This window comes from Salvelinus namaycush, chromosome 21 (assembly GCF_016432855.1).
Source record: "Salvelinus namaycush isolate Seneca chromosome 21, SaNama_1.0, whole genome shotgun sequence".
Lineage (NCBI taxonomy): Eukaryota > Metazoa > Chordata > Actinopteri > Salmoniformes > Salmonidae > Salvelinus > Salvelinus namaycush.
The window spans coordinates 9,125,425-9,145,545 of record NC_052327.1 but is presented as its reverse complement, the minus strand read 5'-3'; the positions used below and the strand labels follow the sequence as shown (position 1 = coordinate 9,145,545).

Sequence of the window (20,121 nt, the reverse complement as noted above, 5' to 3'; positions counted from 1 at the left end):
GCTAATATAAAAAGGTTTAATGATTCTCAAACTGACAAGAACATTTTTGGATTTCTTTGAAATTCCACACTACTGATTTGAATCAAAAACACAATACTTTAATTGTATATTGACGGTAACCAAGTGTCTCCCCATTACATTTTGAGTAAAATTCACAGTAATTTGACAAAAACCTTTACTTGTGTATTATGATTCCCTGCCTCAGACGTCCTGCAGCGATTTTTTAAAAACTTTTACTGTTGAAAAGCGATATTCCAAGTATAAATACAGTAAAGTTCACACACTCAAGGGTATTTTTTTTTTTAATGTTTTGAGCAAAATACTGCAAACTTCAAGGAGTAGGGCATTCAAGGAGTGGTTTCGATGGGAAATTAGTGATGTCATCAGCCTCCCCCTCCCCCTTGCTTGAGGAACAATAGAGGCGCAATAGACGGAGGCGTTGGGCCACCACTAGCCAGAACCACTTCAAAGCACCTTGGCTTAGATTCTACAAGTATCTGGAACTCTATCGGAGGAATGTGAGACCATTCCTCCACAAGAAACACCATAATTTGGTGTTTTGTTGATGGAAAACACTGTTAAAGGCACCTCTCCAGTGTTCAATTGGGTTGAGACCATGGCATATGGTTTACATTGTTTTCATGCTCATCAAACCATTGAATGACCACTCATGCCCTGTGGATGAGGGCATTGTCATCCTATGGGGCCATAGACATGGCCTGCCCAGCATTTTTAGACATGACCCTAAGCATGATGGGATGTTAATTGGGGCGGCAGGTAGCCTAGTGGTTAGTGTTGGACTTGTAACCGAAAAGGTTAATCCCCGAGCTGACAAGGCCGTCAATCCCAGAGCTGACTAGGCCGTCATTGAAAATAAGAATTTGTTCTTAACTGACTTGCCTAGTTAAATAAAGGCAAAATAAAATTGCTTAATTAACTCAGGAACCACACCTGTGTGGAAGCACCGATACTTTGTATCCCTCATTTACTCAAGTGTTTCCATTATTTGGCAGGTACCTGTATGTCACCATTTGAACCAAATTAAGTTATATTTGCCTTTATGGACAAAAAAAAAGGGTGTCACATCAACAAGCCAAATACAGCTCAACCTCACACAAACACTTTCATTCAAGCAGAGGTAAAACATGGGCATTTCAAACACCTTTCACTCAAACTGAAAGAGTTTATAGGGTATTTATTCATAAGAGGCAAGATTATTCAGTCCTTGAAAAATCAACCACCACTAACAAAAACCTCTAGATTTTGCTGCTTACATTAAGTCACTTTATCAGCCACATCCTGCTGCTATTCAGGAAATTAGAGGGAGAACAAGACATTTGGGAATTTCCCATTCTCTGTGGTGGATTGGAACAGACCAGTCCCATTTTGTGTTCAACAGTTAGAGCCATTTGTCCACAAAGTGACCAAACACAGCACCGTCCAAATGGAGGATTAATTAAAGGTCAACTGCCCCTTAGAACCAACTTCTCTGGTTTTAACTGTAAATAGGATCATTTTTGGTCATTAAGTCAGGTCTCATCCAAAACCGAGTTGAGAGTTTGTCACGATTTACTGGAGAGATGGGTATGGATTACTTACATGCCCACTTTTGCCAAATGATGCCCAATTGCCCAGAGACAACACGTTGTGGTCCACCCCCAGCTGCCATGTGAACAATGTTGTCATGTCTGCATAAGGGTGCAACGCACATACATTTCGCTCAGCAAATGGGAGTGAAAATGAGCATCCATAAAGTTGGTGCAAACTTGCAATGCATTTCAATAATATTGCCAGATGGTCAGGATTGGAATGGATTACATGCGACACGGACACTTCTGCTGCCTGTCAACCCACTGGTGTTGGTACATTAGCTAAGTAGATACACTGCCTACAGAGAGTATTCACATCCCTTGACTTTTTCCACATTTAGTTGTGTTACAAAGTAGGATTAAAGTTGATTTAAATTGTAATTTTTTTTAATCAACAATCTACACAAAAATACTCTGTCAAAGTGTTTATTTTTTCCTAAAACACAAGGCCAAATATACACTCGAGTTGCTTACCAAGACGACATTGAATGTTCATGAGTGGCCTAGTTACAGTTTTGACTTAAATTGGCTTGAAAATCTATGGCGAGACTTGACAATGGCTGTCTCGCAATGGTCAACAACCAACTTGACAGAGCTTGAAGAATTTTCTTTCAAGAATAATGTGCAAATATTTTACAATCCCACCACTGCCAAAGGTGACTCTAACATGTATTGACTTTTTGTTTTCTTTCCCCCCCTCAATGTTAGAGGGGGGGAAAGAAAACAAAAAGTCAATACATGTTAGAGTCACCTTTGGCAGTGGTGGGATTGTAAAATATTTGCACATTATTCTTGAAAGAAAATTCTTCAAGCTCTGTCAAGTTGGTTGTTGACCATTGCGAGACAGCCATTGTCAAGTCTCGCCATAGATTTTCAAGCCAATTTAAGTCAAAACTGTAACTAGGCCACTCATGAACATTCAATGTCGTCTTGGTAAGCAACTCGAGTGTATATTTGGCCTTGTGTTTTAGGCCATTGTCCTGCTTAAAGGTGAATCTGTCTCCTAGGGTCTGTTGGAAAGCAGACTGAACCAGGTTTTCCTCTAGGATTTTGGCTGTGCTTAGCTCTATTTAGTTTTTAAATCCTAGAAACTCCCTAGTCCTAGCCGATGACAAGCATACCCATGAATTAAGTTGTCCCGTCTCCCCCTCTACACACAATACCCCATAATGACAAAGCAAAAACTGGTTTTTAGAAAGCTTTGCAAAAAAAAAATATCCCATTTAGATAAGTATTCAGACCCTTTACTCAGTACTTTGTTGAAGCACCTTTGGTAGCGATTACATCCTCGAGCCTTCTTGGGTATGACGCTACAAGTTTGGCACACCTGTATTTGGGGAGGTTCTCTCATTCAAGCTCTGTCAGGTTGGATGGGGAGCGTCTCTGCACAGCTATTTTCATGTCTCCCCAGAGACTTTAGATCAGTTCAAGTCCGGGCTCTGGTGGGGCCAAGCAAGGACATTCAGAGACTTGTCCTTTAGCCACTCCTGTGGTGTCTTGGCTGTGTGCTTAGGGCCGTTGTCCTGTTGGAAGGTAACATTTTGGAGCAGGTTTCCGTCAAGGATCTCTGTACTTTGCTCCGTTCATCTTTCCCCCAATCCTGACTAGTTTCCTAGTCCTCCCTAACCAAAGCCCTTCTACCCCGATTGCTTAGTTTGGCTGGGCGGCCAGCTCTAGGAAGAGTCTTGGTGGTTCCAAACTTCTTCCATTTAAGAATGGAGGCCACTGTTCTTGGGGACCTTCAATGCTGCAGACATTTTAATGGTACTCTTCTCCAGATCTGTGCCTCGACACAATCCTGTCTATGCGCTCCACGGACAATTCCTTCGACTCGTGGCTTGGTTTTTGCTCCGACATGCACTGTCAACTGTGGAACCTCAGACAGGTGTATGCCTTTCCAAAATCATGTCCAATCAATTGAATTTACCACAGGTGGAATCCAAATCAAGTTGTAGAAATATCTCAAGGATAATCAATAAAAATAGGATGCAACAGAGCTCAAATTTAGCAAAGACTCTGAATACTTATATTATTATTTTTAAACCTGTTTTCACTTTGCCATTATGGGGTATTGTGTGTAGATTGCTGGGGATTTTTATTTAAATCAATTTTAGAATAAGGCTCTAACAAAATGTTGAAAAAGGTCAAGGGATCTGAGTACTTTCCGAAGGCACTGTATAGGTTTACTACTAGGGATGCACGAAATATCGGTAAGCATACTTTCCGAGTGCACTGTATATGCAAATTAGCCCATAACTCCACCTATACAACATAGGCCTCGGACTATACATCCTTTAAGCAGGGTTCATACAGACATTGGAAAGTCAAATTCAAGGACTTTCTCAAGCACTTAAAGGACTTCAGTGTTATACAATTGTATAATAAAAAGAAAATGGTACATATAGGGCCTAATATACAGCAGAAGCCCCCCTCCCCAAAAAAGCATGTAGCGTAAAAAAGAAAAGTAGGCCATTACCACTAAGAATAGTGCATTTATATTCAAATGATGATTACATTCTAAAGTACTGCATGTGAGAATAATGTGGACATTGCCTGACTAAAATAGATGGGATGCAAGGAGATTTTTCTGTAGCGTATGTGGCTGACGCAGGCACACAAAGCCAAGAATAGCAGTAGCATTAATCTCATAATATGTGTCACACCATCGCTGTTTTTATAAAGAGAATGTGACGAAAACCAGGTTCCTTTTTTAAATGGAAGACTTTGTTTAGAAACCCAAGTTGAAGCCAACATTTACCACAACACCCTTCAACTGAAGTGGCAGGAAACAAACGAGTGGAGACATCGCTCAAAAACAGAAAAAAATAAAAATCTGAGATAGTTGTAAGAGAGCAGGACAACTTATAAATTGGCTCCAACAATTACCAGGACTTTTCAAACACCACATTGAGGAAATGTCTGATTGTCAAGGTAGACGGCCTACTCCAAATTCAAGTAGGTTACTTCAAGCCCCTTGTATTGTTTAAAATTGCAGGTCTAACATGGATATTTTATTTTATTCATTAGCAGATCATATTGTGAATAAACCCATTACGCTATGTAAGTTGTTATAATTAATAGAAAAAGCGTTGGTCGTTGCGCAATAGTCTATCCTACACGTTTGCGCACAGTAGACTGTGTCCAATCCGAGGCACAAAACCATGAACCCATTACCTTGGGCGCTGTGTGCTCTTCAAACATGTCAGGGAATTTTATTATTTGCACATTGTTATATTACTGGGGCGGCAGGTAGCCTCGTGGTTAGAGCGTTGGTTCAGTAACCGAAAAGTTGCTAGATCGAATCGAGCTGACAAGGTAAAATATGTAGTTCTGCCCCTGAACAAGGCAGTTAACCCACTGTTCCTAGGCCGTCATTGTAAATAAGAATTTGTTCTTAACTGACTTGCCTAGTTAAATAAAGGTTAAATAAAGAATTAGGAGAACACTGCTTCTACAGTATTATGGAAAGTATGGTTTATTCTACATGGAACTGTTACACTTTATTTAGAATATGTACATAGGTTCAACAACTGCACTCTTCTCAAATTACTCTGTAGGCTACTGACCGATGCAAAGCTTCCTCAGTAGCCTACATCTCACATCTGCCTGTAGGTCTTGAACTCTACCTGCTGGACACATGGGTTGAGGCAAACTCATGTCATCCACCTGTCCATAACCTGTAATACATTACATAGATGGAAAGGACTTCGTCACTCACCGGAGACTTGAAGACAATCTCCCCAGAGAGCCGTGCATGTCAGTGTGTGCTTAGACAGCCAAATCCATATATTTGGACAAATAGAATGACATTCTAGTTCTGGTTAGACCGCTGAAGTATTCTACACAACTTATTTTATTTGCTAGGTAAGTGCATATTGCAACACTCGACATCACTTTTTCATGACACTATATTTACACCCGCTGTAACATATTGAATTATTTTATGTCTGGTTATGACACCTACATAAGTGCCAAAACTGACATTTATTGAAATGTATTTTTTTCCCTGCCAAGAAGTTTCCTTCCGTTTGAAAGTTTGTTTCTTAAATTCTTTAATCATTTAAAAAAAAAAAATCTAATTTTAAATAACTTGTAGAAAATACACGTTATGACACTGTCATGACCATCAATCATATAAGCCAAACGTGTGCACGCCGGCATGTACACACGACCGGAAACATACACCTGCATGTGACCAGAGAAGGCTCTTCCCGGGAGGAAGAGGATGTTCCCCCTCAAATGTAGGAAAAATAAAACCAATTAATCCTCCTAAAAAGTTTAGTTCAAAATAAATTTGCCTAAAATCTTCCACCCAACTTCACAAGTTACCAGCAACCACTGGCATGCCCCGCCCCCCCCACACACACACCCTGTAGCTGTGGAAGAGCTCGATGGCCCTGAGCACGTCGAACTTGCGCGCCATGAGGAACTTGACGGCCACTTCCCAGGACAGGGGGGACACTCCATGCTGAGTGGTCCACTTGTTGATTTCCTCCAGAAACTCCTTGGTAGCCTAAAAATACACAGAGAGAGATGTGGTCACACACAATGTACTCACTCCAGGGAGAAATGAAAGACTAGAATAAGTGAAACTCAGGTTTAACATTATACATCCTATGAGGAAGTGGTGCATGTATGACATGAAATGCTATCTCACAGGAGGCTACAGAGGGTAGGACAGCTCATAATAATGTCTGAAATGAAGTAAAGGTAATGGTATCAAACATGGAAACCATTCCATTTATTCCGTTACAGCAATTACCATGAGCCCTTCCTAAGTAAACCTATGGTGGCACCTTAATGAGGAGGAAGGGGTGTTTGGTGGGGGTGGGGACTTAACTTGGCTGTGAAAAAAAATGATACCATCAAAAAAATGTATATAAAAATATTATAGGTACAGTAGCACTTTTTGCTTCCACATTTCTGTGCTTCCAACAGTGGTCTATTAATCCAAACTGGATTCCATAAGGTGGAATAAATGTCAGAGAGACTTTATTTCCGCGATGTTTAAATTGTTTGACATTTTTCTGCTGTACAGGAAAATTCCACCAGATGGCAACTAGCTGCTTATTGCAAATGGTCAAAACATCAAACGGACATGGCCATTTCTCGTAAATGGAAAAGACTTCGAAGATGAAACTCGGTGAACACAGGTTTGGCCAAATGTACTTTTAGCCCAGAAACAAGATGGCGTCGAGGCCTCAATGCTCTTTGAACGAATGCCCATTTTCTGGGATTAAAGGTTGAAAACGGTAATACAGCACTAATTTGACCGCTTCAAGTCTAAGTACATAAACCTACGATGTAAGGAAAAATAGAAACATCCATTTATCTATCGGAATTTACGAGAAATCATACAATGTCCGTTTGGTGATGGTTAAACAAATGTGTTTATCTTCAAAAAAGTTTGCTCCAGTTGCGGCGTGTTAAGGCGAATCCGTTAAGTCGGGTTTTGAAGCGCTACGTGATTTTCCGTACACACAGTCAATGTGGAGTGACACAGTGTGGGGTTTACATACACAGAGCCTGCAATAGTTACCTGTGTTCGAACTATCAAAAGAACCGTCAGACCTAGAGATCTGAAACTTTATAAACCTGTTCTGGGGCTTCAGTCGGTAGTGCACGGTGAGTTATGTGGCTCTAAAAAGATTCTCAGGCCGAGAAACACCCTCGTCCATTTGCAATAACATCAATTAATTTTGAACGTTGCGAAAATAACAACACTTAGAAAAATCCCAGAATCACAAGACTAGGTGCATTGAAACCACCTCGGCCCAGAGACGGACCCTAAAGTCTGTCCGATAGCTCTTTCAGGGACCCCGTTACCACACCCGGAAAAAGTGCATTTTCATCACTAATTAAGGTCGTTGCTCAGTCTCCGAATGACCAATCGAGCCAAAACTCATGGTCGCCTCAGCTAGGTCTACACAATGTCAGAACAGGACCCGCAGCTCGAATGTAACCATGTTTTTGAAGGTTTATGGTTTCAACAGAAGGCACTATAAATTGTGTGCCAGCTCTGAAATATGTGAATCCTTGCTATTAAAAGAGTTGGACAAAGTGAGTTTGGTGTCAGTATGTATAAGTTTGGTGTCAGTATGATATCTTATTGACTGACTTGATGACAGTATAATATATTGGCATTGTACATTTTATATTGTAAATGGACAGTGTACATTTCCAATGTATTTAATGAGGGATTTACCATCACCAAATGGACAGGCTGAAATCAAAACCAACGAGCGATGGAAAGGAACCACTATCACTGCTCGGCCATCCCGTGTTCAACGAGTCAGTCAATTGAGCATTTCTACAGTATATTAGCGCATGTCCAATTCGTGTTGGTAAATGTCCATTGTAAGACATTGCAAATGGACAGCCGTGCACCTGGTAATTGAACGGGTTACCAGGAGCGTATTTTTAATATGGTTTCAGGGGGGTGCTAGGGGTCCATGGCCAGGTAGGGAGCACCTCCCACCCAGGTTGAACCAACAGGGGGTGCCCCTGGTCATTTTGGATGTTTTCAACCACAAGCACCTGGGAACCCAATGCAGTATATTATAGCATGTCCAATGATGGTAAATGCCCATTGTAACATTGCAAAATGGACAGATTACATTTGTCCATTTCCAATGTATTTAATGAGGGATTTTTCATCACCAAATGGACAGGCTGAAATCAACACAAACGAGCGATTGGACAGTGTCCATCACACATATGCTATATCGTCAGTGTGAACATGCTCTTCTGCAAGTTGACAGTGTCCATTGCCAATGTATATCCATAAGGACTTCATTACAAAATGGACATGCTGAATCAACATCAATGAGAAATTCTTACTTCCTATGATCAAACATGACAAAATAGACATGTGTGTGTTAAGCCAATCTCATTTGGTCAGTATATGCCATTTGGACATGGTTTACTGACTTTTGGGTTCGGGAAGCTGACTTCCTATGATCATATATTGCAAATGGACAAAACATAGGCCTTATGGACCAACTCTGTAAAATAAGACAAAATGTCCATACGGTTATGTATAATTGAAAAAAAATAAGAAATCATAAAAATAAAAAAAATAAAAACTGGACTTGGGAGGTTTTAAATTTTATTTTTCTCAAAATTTCACCCTTGGGACCTGACTTTGTGACCATTTGCCATATGTAAATCTACAGTGGAGCGCACTCGCCATCTTTGGGATTTTTGGTGTATGACACTTGGCATTCGCCATGTTCCGCTTGCAATATGGTTTTGATTAACTGCCGTCCATTTGAGTGATATTTGCGATTGTGTATATGGTTCGCCCAATGCCAATAAGTTGCCATTCATTTTCGTCCATTTCATGGGGCTCTTCCCTTACCAAATACACTGGCCTTCTGTGCAGAAAACACCGACTTCCAGTCAGTCCTCCCATGTTTAATAGCTACAGTTAAATGAGGCTTAAGATCCAAGACTGCAACATCAGTATCAATTTCAAGAAAATATGTGCCCTCGCTATTGAAGGAATGACAGTTTTAAACAAATGGATCAGGGCTCTACGCCAACTTAAAAAAAAAAAAAATAAACAAGGAGAATGTGTGCGCCTAAATTAAAAATGTAACCGCACAAAGAAATTTGGGAGCACAATAAAAAATATTTGAGGTAATAAAGCTGGAATCCTTCAAATTTGTCGAGGCGCAAAATTCTAGGTCGCACAGCAAAACATTTAGGCTATATGCAAGTAAAATGGTTGCACTGTAGAGCCCTGTGGATGTAGATCACACACACCCATGTGCACACACCAAACACAGACACCTTGGCCACTAAGATAGTTAAGCAAAATGTACTTTAGATACAGCAGATGCAGATACTTTAGATACATGAACGCTGCCTGGGACTGTCCCCCCTCCCCCCCTTGTTGATTTATCAATTACATAACTATGAACACAATTCCATTTCAGCACTCTGCTCAGTTATCTAAGCGTTCTTTATGAAATACAAGGTTGAGTAGAGATTTGAATCAACAATGTTTTTCAAAGAGTAAAAAGTGATGTGCATAGATAATGTTTTATAGAAGAATGCTATGAAAAATAACATTAGCTAGGTGCTATTGGAGCTGACGGGGCAATGATCAAGGTGGACTATTAACTTCCTGTCCCTCATATCATGCCATCTTTCCCTCTAAACACCAGGAGCTAATTCAAAGCTTTAAGCTTCCCCATTATCCATTCAATAAAATATTCAAATGAAACACATTTGGACAAAAAGGGTTTCATAACACTATATATTTGTTCTGTTCTGTATTTTTTATGATGTATTGTTTGTATATTGTTGTACTTTACATTTGTGGGACTATCAATGTTTTGTTACTTGCAATGTTTTGTGTTTTTTGAGGACCCAAGGAAGAGTAGCTGCAAAATCTAATGAAGATACAAATAAACAAAATCAGTAGTGAAACCTACAGTAGTGTGAAAAGGCACTAGAGACCCCCATTATATCATGTTTCAACTAGTAAAGAGACCAATCTAAGCGTGCACGCTCTCTAGGTCCATGTCCTCCCTAAAGGCTTCCGGACATTCTCTTTGACGAGCCCAGCCAGGCAGCACCAGCAAGCTGTCACAGAAGCCCGAGGGGGGAAATGAAAGCTCAAAGCAAGAGTTCCACTTCTCCAGCCAGCGAGAAGGGGTAGTCAAGTCAGGCTCTTCAAGAATACAAAAAGCTACTGATGAGCAGAGCTAAAAAGGACAGGATGCCACAGTCCTCCTCTTGCAAAGGCCAGGCTTTCAAAGACAAACGGGTGAGTGTCAGGGCCTCCTGCACTATTAAAACAGCTAAATGCTGAGGAGAAAGCCAACTTGTAATTGTTGAAAAAATAAATTGCACCGTGTTGCTGTATTGTGTTGTCACCATGTAGTTCTTTCATTCTCATCTCTGTTTCTGTGTATCAGTCGATTCTTTTAACGGGTAAATCCAAGAACGTCACGATATTGGCCCGGCTCTTTTAGAAATCTCACGCAAAAAGCATTTCCTCTGGTTGCAGGTGGTGTTTAAAGGAGGTGGGCCTCAATATCTAATCAGATTATCAGTACATTTTAAAGTGCTCTAATTAGCATTATCTTTTTTTGATCTTCCTATATAAATATCAATTGTATAAAAACTGATACTATATTTAAAAAAAAAATATTCGGGTAAAAGACAACAATTGGGCCAATATCAGCCAATAATACCAGTCAACTGATATCAGTCTGGCTCTACTTAAAATACAACCAGGAACCCTGGACTCCCAGAGAAGATGAAGAAATGCTATTATTTATGATCCAAAAGAGCCCAACAACCAGGATTCAATAAAGGACCACTACAAATTGTGATACTCAAGGACACTGAATATGCTCTCAGACTCACACAGGCCCATTAAATTACAATGTTATTGAGGGACTAAAAACAGGTGTTTGCGCATGGATAAACTATTAAAAAGTAACCTACCTCTGGAATAACTTTCTGGTTCACCAAAACTTTTAATCTTCACAGTTCACACTTGAACATGCACCAAGAGTTGGACCCATTACTGACCTGTTACGTCAAGATGGGTACCTTTTCTAATTTCAGGTGAACTAAGTGCATGAATGGATTCCTAAAAAGTATTCTATGGACCCTGTGTCACCAACCCAAAATGTTCTACTTCGAAGAAAAATGTTTTGGCGCAGGCAAATTCTGTGAATCAAGAGGATACACGGAAATATGTACATATTGTAGAGGATCCAGTATGTTGTTCCTCAAATGGTGGTTCTGCTGGGTTACACATGTTGCAATAAAAGCAAAAAGTGTCCATCCTCACAGAGTCATTTTCTTACCGATCTCGCTCCATCTGCAGAAAAGCAAAAACGACTGCTTGCTCTAGGAACAGGTCACAGCCTTCCCATACACTCTGCCCAGAGTCTGTTGCGTCTCCTTAAAAGGCTAAGATAGCAGACAAATGAAAGCTCAGAAACTTGACTGTACCTGACAGTAGTAGTTAGGATCATATTCATCAGTGAGTTCCTTGGTTCACATGGAGAGGGGTGACTGGCTATATGCTGTAACAAGGGCCAGAGGAGATCAATATCAAGTGAGTAGACATGAGAAACTGGCCATTTCACAAGTCTGAAAGCTATACGAACCACCAGTGAACGAGTTCATATTAGAGCCTGACCGATACGTTTTTGAGGTCCGATACAGGTTCCGATTTTTTGGGGGGGCGGGGGAACAAAACCGTGTGATAGTGGTACATCTTCAGATCTACTGTTTTACAGCAGGACAATTGCCATCCAAAAGAGCAGTTGTCCAAACAAATATGCTTCAAAATGTTGATTCCTTACATTGTGACAATAATGACACAGCATGAGAATGGCCGCATGTGTTCAGATAAGCAGGAGGTATACTTTTTTGATCCAATTTATTGAATATCGTTATTGGGTGGAATTATCGTCCGCTATCCGTAAAAGGCCAACATCGTCCGATTAGTCTCTAGACAGATGGGTTGCCTCCCACAATGTACCAATGCTCCATGTTTGTAGAAGTTCCGGAATCTCTGTTAACAGCTGGTGCGCAACCTCTGATGTTAAGGAAGTTGAGTTTTTGCTCACCCGAGTTAGAATACCTATTATTTACAAAGAGAGTTAGAGTTTTTCATAGTTCTCCATTTACCACCACAAACCGATGCTGGCACTAAGACCGCACTCAACGAGCTGTATAGGGCCGTAAGCAAACAAAATGTAGATCCAGATGCAGCGCTTCTCGTGGCCGGTGATTTTAACACAGAGAAACTAAAATCTGTTACCAGCATGTCACCTGTGCAACTAGAGGAAACAAACGTTAGATCACCTTTACTCCACACGAAATACATGAAAGGCTGTCCCTTGCCCCCCCTTCGGCAAATCTGACGGTAACTATATCCTCTTGAATCCGGCTTACAAGAAGTACCAGTCACATGCTCAATATGGAAGTGGTCCGATGAAGAGGATGCTAAGCTACAGGACTGGAATATGCTCCGGGATTCATCTGATAACATTGAGGTGTCACCAGCTTCATGAATAAGTGCATCGACGACGTCCCCACAGTGACTGTACATCCCAACCAGAAGCCATGGATTATAAGCAACATACGCACTGAGCTTACACCTTCAAGGAGCGGGACACTTAGAAAAATACCGTTACGACCTCCGATGAGCAATCAAACAGGCAAAGTGTCAAAACAGGACTAACACAGAACCCAAACCGGCTGTGCGCGTGCGCCACCGTGCATACATTTATTTTGTCCCCCCATACCAAACGCGATCACGACACTCAGGTTCAAATATCAAAAACTCTGAACCAATGACATTAATTTGGGGACAGGTCGAAAAGCATTAAACATGTATGGCAATTTAGCTAGTTTGCTTGCACTTGCTAGCTAATTTGTCCTATTTAGCTAGCTTGCTGTTGCTAGCTAATTTGTCCTGGGATATAAACATTGAGTTGTTATTTTACCTGAAATGCACAAGGTCCTCTACTCCGTTAATTAATCCACACATAAAACGACCAAATGAATCTTTTCTAGTCATCTCTCCTCCTTCCAGGCTTTCTTTGAACTTATATGGTGATTGGCACTACACCACACCACAATCATTAAGTTTGCGGATGACACGACGGTGGTAGGCCTGATCACCGACAAATGAGTCAGCCTATAGGGAGGAGGTCAGTGACCTGGTAGTGTGGTAGAACCACCTTTGGCAGCGATTACAGCTGTGAGTCTTTCAGAGCTTTCCACACCTGGATTGCTCCACATTTTTCCATTATTCAAGCTCTGTCAAATTGGTTGTTGATCATTGCTAGACAACCATTTTTCAGGTCTTGTGCTAGATTTAAGTATATTTAACTGTCTTCTTGGTAATCAACTCCAGTGTAGAGTTGGCCTAGTGTTTTAAGTAATTTCCCTACTTAAAAGGTGAATTTGTCTCCCAGTGTGTTGCAAAGTAGACAAACAAGTTTCTCTAGGATTTTTCCTGTGCTTAGCGCCATCCCATTTTTATCCTGAAACTCCCCAGTCCTTAGAGATTACAAGCATTCCCATAACATGATGCAGCCACCACTATGATTAAAAATATGGATTGTGGTACTCAGTACAGTGTTGAATTGGATTTGCCACAAACATAACGCTTTGTATTCAGGACAAAGTTACATTTCCTTGCTACATTTTTTGCATTTTTACTTTAGTACCTTATTGCAAACAAGATGCATGTTTTGGAATATTTGTATTCTGTCATTTAGGCACGTATTTTGGAGTAACTACAATGTTGATCCATCCTCAGTTGTTTTCTCCTATCACAAGCATTAAACTCTAACTGTTTCAATTAATTAATAACGTCACCATGCTCAAAGGGACATTCAATGTCCGTTTTCTTTTACCCATCTACTAAAAAGGTGACCTTTGCGAGGCATTGGAAAACGTCCCTGGTCTTGGTGGTTGAATCAGTGTTTGAAATGTACTGCTTGACCGAGTTGCCTTACAGATAATTGTATGTTTGGGGTACAGAGATGAGGTAGTCATTCAAAAATCATGTTAAACACTATTATTGAAAACAGTGATTCCATGCAACTTATGAACTCACTCAAGCACATTTTTACACCTTAACTTATGGAGGCTTGCCATAACAAAAGGGGTTGAATACTTAAGTCAAGACATTTCAGCTTTTCATTTTTAAATATTTAACTTTCACATTTAGGGGTAGTCTGTAGGCCAGCAACAAAAAATACTAAGTAAAAAAATTATTTACATTTAAAATGGATTCAATAAAAACTTAGTGGAAAACATCAAGGGGTGTGTATTAGGGATGCAAATGTCTGTCAATTTTGTTCTCACATAGGCATTCCTTTTGTCCAGGTAGGAAAGGGCAGTGTGGAGTTCAATTAAGATTGCATCATCTGTGTATCTGTTGGGAAGTATGTGAATTAGGGTGGATCTAGGGTCTCCGGGATGATGGTGTTGATGTGAGCCATGACCAGTCTTTCAAAGCACTTCATGGCTACCGACGTGAGTGCTACGGGGCAGTAGCCATTCCCTTTCTTGGGCACAGGGACTATGGTGGTCTGCTTGAAACATGTAGGTATTAGACTCGGTCAGGGAGAGGATGAAAATGTCAGTGAAGACTAGAGGTCGACCGATTAAATCGACATGGCCGATTTCAAGTTTTCATAACAAAAATCGGTAAATCGGCATTTTTGGGCACCGATTATGGCCGATTACATTGCACTCCACGCGGAGAGAGGCTGACTACCTGTTATGCCAAGGTAAGGTGCTAGCTAGCATTAAACTTATCTTATAAAAAACAATCAATCTTAACAATCACTAGTTAACTACAGATGGTTGATGATATTACTAGTTTATATAGCTTGTCCTGCGCTGCATATAATAAATGCGGTGTCTGTTAATTTATCATCGAATCACAGCCTTCTTTGCCAAATTGGTGATTTATTAACAAGCGCATTCGTGAAAAAAAGCACTGTTGTCGCACCAATGTGTACATAACCATAAACATCAATGCCTTTCTTAAAATCAATACACGAGTATATATTTTTAAACCTGCATATTTAGTTAATATTGTCTGCTTAGGGATGCCACCCGTTTAGATAAAGGAATGGTTCCGTATTTCACTGAAAGAATAAACGTTTTGTTTTCGAAATGATAGTTTCCGGATTTGACCATATTAATGACCTAAGGCTCGTATTTCGGTGTGTTATATTATAATTAAGTCTATGATTTGATAGAGCAGTCTGACTGAGCGGTGGTAGGCAGCAGCAGGCTCGTAAGCATTCATTCAAAGAGCACTTTCCTGCATTTGCCAGCAGCTCTTCGCTGTGCTTCAAGCCTATCAACTCCCGAGATTAGGCTGGCAATACTAAAGTACCCATTAGAACATCCAATAGTCAAAGGTATATGAAATACAAATGGTATAGAGAGAAATAGTCCTATAATAACTACAACCTAAAACTTCTTACCTGGGAATATTGAAGACTCATGTTAAAAGGAACCACCAGCTTTCATATGTTCTCATGTTCTGAGCAAGGAACTTAAACGTTGGCTTTTTTACATGGCACATATTGCACTTTTACTTTCTTCAACACTTTGTTTTTGCATTATTTAAACCAAATCGAACATTTTTCATTATTTATTTGAGACTAAATTGATTTTATTAATGTATTATATTAAGTTAAAATAAGTGTTCATTCAGTATTGTTGTAATTGTCATTTATATATATATTTTTAAATACGGCCGATTAATCGGTATCGGATTTTTTGGGTCCTCCAATAATTGCTATCGGTCGACCTCTAGTGAAGACACTTGCCAGTTGGTCCTTCCATGCTTTGAGTACACGTCCTGGTAATCAGTCTAGCCCCACAGCCTGGTGAATGTTCACCTGTTTAAAAGGTCTTGCTCACATCGGCTTTCTAAATGGATAACGACCCTAAGCACACAGCCAAGACGACGCAGGAGTGGTTTCGGGAAAAGTCTCAATGTCCTTGAGTGACCCAGCCAGAGCCCAATCGGATGTCTCTGGAGAGACCTGAAAATAGCGTCGCAGTGGCGCTCCCCATCCAACCCGAGCGCTTGAGGGTCTGCAGAGAGGAATGGGAGAAACTCCCCAAATACAGGCGTGCCAAGCTTGTAGCGTCATACCCAAGAAGACTTGAGACTGATCGCTGCCAAAAGGGGCTTCAACAAAGCACAGAGTACAGGGTCTGAAAACGTATGTAAATGTGATATATAAAAGTTGTAGAAAAAGGTGTCTGAATACTTTCCGAATGCACTGTAGTTACACTTTCCTACTCATTACTGCTGCAATGCTTGTTGTAGTGCTGACTGGAAATAGGAAGAACATATATTTTATGGCTTATAAAAAAAAGTGTTGAACACAGTGTTGACAGCGCTGAGTAAGAACTTGAACGCACTCATAAAAACATCTCTTTGCTGTATTCGTTGACAGTCTCTAGTCATGGTTTTAGAAATCTCACAGTATCAACTTTGCTGTAGCTTTCTTTTATGCCTGCTACATTACCGCAGACACGGTCATCTGAGCCATCCGATTGGCCAGTGGTAGGCCTATAGTGCACTTGATTTGCTCTCTGTGCCCACCTGAAATGCAGGGTTTGTACCTTCAGACACATGAAATGGTTCAAAATGGCAACAGTTTGCGTTCCTGGAGCGCAAGGCAGCTGAATCGGGTGCGCCTTCTGCAAAAGCCCGAGAGAATAAAAAATAAAAAAACTATTCAAAGCTTTGTTTCATTTTTTTACATAAATGTTTGCCGATCGACTAGGAATGCATTGGAGATCAACCAGTTGATCGTGAGCAACAGGTTGGTGACCACTGTTCTAGAAAGTTGATTGAAGTACAATCTGTTGCTTCTCTCAGTGGGCTGATATTTCAGCATGTCAGTCTCGGGGCTACTGCACACGCAAAGCTTAGAGGGAACATTGCCTGTAAGTAACAAGGTACAAGAGTAGTGAATTGATGTTGGCTTCAGCTGTAAGCTAGCAAGGAAAGCTATCGGTATCTTCTTCCCATTGTATGCAGTGTTCTAGCCTGTACTAGACATTGTTTCGGGAACAGTCAGTAATTAACAGTTTCAACATTTCTACATGCCATGTTGCATTATTCAAGTGTGTTAACTTCTGTGCAGCATAACTGGTGATGCAGTACAGACTCCCAGTGAGATCAGTGGTTCCTCATGGCAGGCTACAGCTAGCAATGAGTAAGTAGCACAGGTAGGCAAGAGGAGGCATGAACGGTGTACTCGCACTATAAAAGGATCGGCTATGCTGATAGACTTGATCCTCTCAAATCAGTAGATGCCACGAGAAAACGTTTTGAAGAACTACAGAAATGTTGGTATACTGTGCATCACTACTAGGATATACAGGCCAGAATCTAAAAGAAACCAGCCAGGCCTTATAGTCTTGCTAAACCTATGAACTGTTAAGTTTAGAAATGTTAAAGGTGATTCATATGTAACATGATCATGATTATTGCTGAGACATTAGCCATATGTGGAGAGTGCCATCCTATTCCGTTCAGTCCCATTTGGCACAAGTCGATCCTAACAGGAAGTCTCGTGCGTCATTCTTTCTATCCCCCACTCGCTCTTTCTTCCTGTTAAGCTTCCTGGGAGCCGACTGACTGCCTGCCCCCTCCCCCAACACACACACACACACACACACACCACACACACACACACACACACACACACACACACACACACACACACAAAGTATCCCCACAACAGCAGCATCACTCCAGTGGAAATGTTTTTAACAGCTGCCTATAAGTGAAGTTCCACCATACTAGCAGTCCCCCAGAGGCCCTCTGTTACAACCGGACACAACCAGGCCGAGGTTCTAATAACCCAGCCTACAGGCGTTCAGCACTCCACCATGGTTGGGCCCGCAGAGGAAATTAAGTCCCCAGATAAGACTTACTGCCTGCCGGCCAGATGAGCCACGGGGAATGTGAAATGGGATTAGGGCCTGGAAAGTGTAAAGAGCATCATTACCAACAGGCTGGAAAAAGGGACATCAGGCTTTATAGCATGAATAGACCTACAACAGGTCAACCAGCTCCTTTTTATGCTGTGGATAAATGTTAATCATATGGACTCTAGCAATAGATAGCCTATCATTATATAATACCAGTTCCCTGCCTGGTTAAAAAAAAATACAGAGGCAGCAGCTTGGCATGGATATATTGACCTGTACTAGCCATATTGTTGTTGTGTGGCATGTTAAGGGGGATGTGTGGGCTAAGTGCATCAATGCAAATATAAAATGACAAAATATTGCTTTTGAGATTCTTGCCCTTATTTAATTTAACCAGGCAAGTCAGTTAAGAACAAATTCTTATTTACAATGACAGCCTACGAACAGTGGGTTAACTGCCTTGTTCAAGGGCAGAACGAAGATTTTTACCTTGACAGCTCAGGGATTCGAACTAGCAACATTACGGTTACCGGACCAATGTTCTAACCACTAGGCTACCTGCCGCCCCTTATACTGTTCGTTTCTAATGCTATAGCATTTGATAGACGGTCTACATTCGCGGAAATCAAGTTTCAATTGTGTTTTTCACTAGCTGTAATAAATCATAAACAATCCATTGTAATATTTTGAATTTTCGACAATGTAATGTATGCGACAATGTAAAGGCCTGTGCCATAAATGTATACAATGTTTGTGATCGAGATGCCTGAGTCGCAACAATTTAACCATTTAAGAGCATAACTTGCAGTGGTGTAGGTAGCCTAAAGCATCAGACATTAAGGTCGTTGTAATTACATTTTCCCTTTAAAGTCTGAACTGCAGGGTGCCGTGATCAGGACACCGCGGAGTCGGCGGGAGATGGCTCGTTAAACGTACCGGAATCCAGGGATGGGAGAGGGCGCTGTACTCCTAATTATACATTGAGAACAATTAAATACTGCTAGATTTTAATTAAACTTCAATTGTCTTCAGCAATGCATTCTAGGCTAGCTAATGCTAAAGCAAACCGTTGGATTCGACAACACTTCCGGTTACTCACGCCAATGCGTGGCGTCGTATTTTCATGGAATCCAATGGCCTGCTACAGTAACGGTAGGCTCGCATTAACAGTAAATTATTGGGCTAGCATACTGTACCACACCATTCAGACTAGAGAGAAGATATGAACGTAAATCGGATTCTGGCTATGGTAGGCTACCTGGAATGCAACTACTTGACACACAACAATATCATGATTTCTTACGGCGGTATAGATTATCAAATATTTTGCATTATTTTCAAAATTACCTGTTCTTCCTCCGCTGACAAACTGGCTGCCATTCTTCAGTCTCGTTCTTGAGATTCTGACACCTTAATTCTTCAACTTGGTGGCCTTTTTTTCTTTTCGTAAAGGTAAACGACGAAAGTTCTATCCTCTTACCGGGCAGTACCTCAACCGGTTTTGCCTAGGTTACTGGCATTTCACAAAACTGAAATGTTCCTCATATAGAAATGGAAAGCTTATACTGTTTTTGTTTGTCTGGCCTGTTTGAGTCGAATAAGAAATTATATGGAATCTTCCATCAAAAGACTCATGCATGAGCGAAAATCGCTGTTGTGTCAAATCTCGAGTACTGAAGAAAATAGTCCTCAACAGTTTGGCGTTTCTCTGGGACGAATCGCAGTTGATCGAATTTGACCCATTTGTCCAGCCAGTAAAGTCACCCACCTTTGCTAAGAATCAAGAATAAAGTCAAAAGGCATGGTGTTCAATCTTTTATTCTCTACGTACGTCGCCTGGACTACTATTCTGCCAGCAGCACTAATGACGTCACTTTTCTATGGTAATGAGAAACCTTCAAAATAAAAGCCTGCATTTCAAAACATTGCGAGGTGGATAACTCTTTCAAAAGATTGGTGCTTATAACCTAAATTTAAGAAGGAATTTATGTAAATGTATGTATGTGTGTGTGTGTGTGTGTATATATACACGTGTTTTTAAAAACATTATATACAGACCACTAAT

The 20,121-nt window shown here is 40.7% G+C and overlaps 1 protein-coding gene across 1 annotated transcript in view; it reads right to left on the bottom strand.

Annotated features, from left to right (window-relative positions):
* Positions 1–19,897, bottom strand: part of ptpn9a (protein tyrosine phosphatase non-receptor type 9a) — a 42,685-nt gene extending 22,788 nt beyond the window's left edge. Inside the window, exons 1-2 of the mRNA XM_039017136.1 lie at positions 19,404–19,897; positions 5,959–6,102 (exon numbers count right to left, since the gene is read on the bottom strand). Of these exons, the coding sequence (XP_038873064.1) occupies positions 5,959–6,102; positions 19,404–19,436 (177 nt within the window). The 5' untranslated portion in view covers positions 19,437–19,897. The remainder of the gene's footprint in view (positions 1–5,958; positions 6,103–19,403) is intronic.
* Between the last annotated feature and the right edge of the window lie 224 nt (positions 19,898–20,121).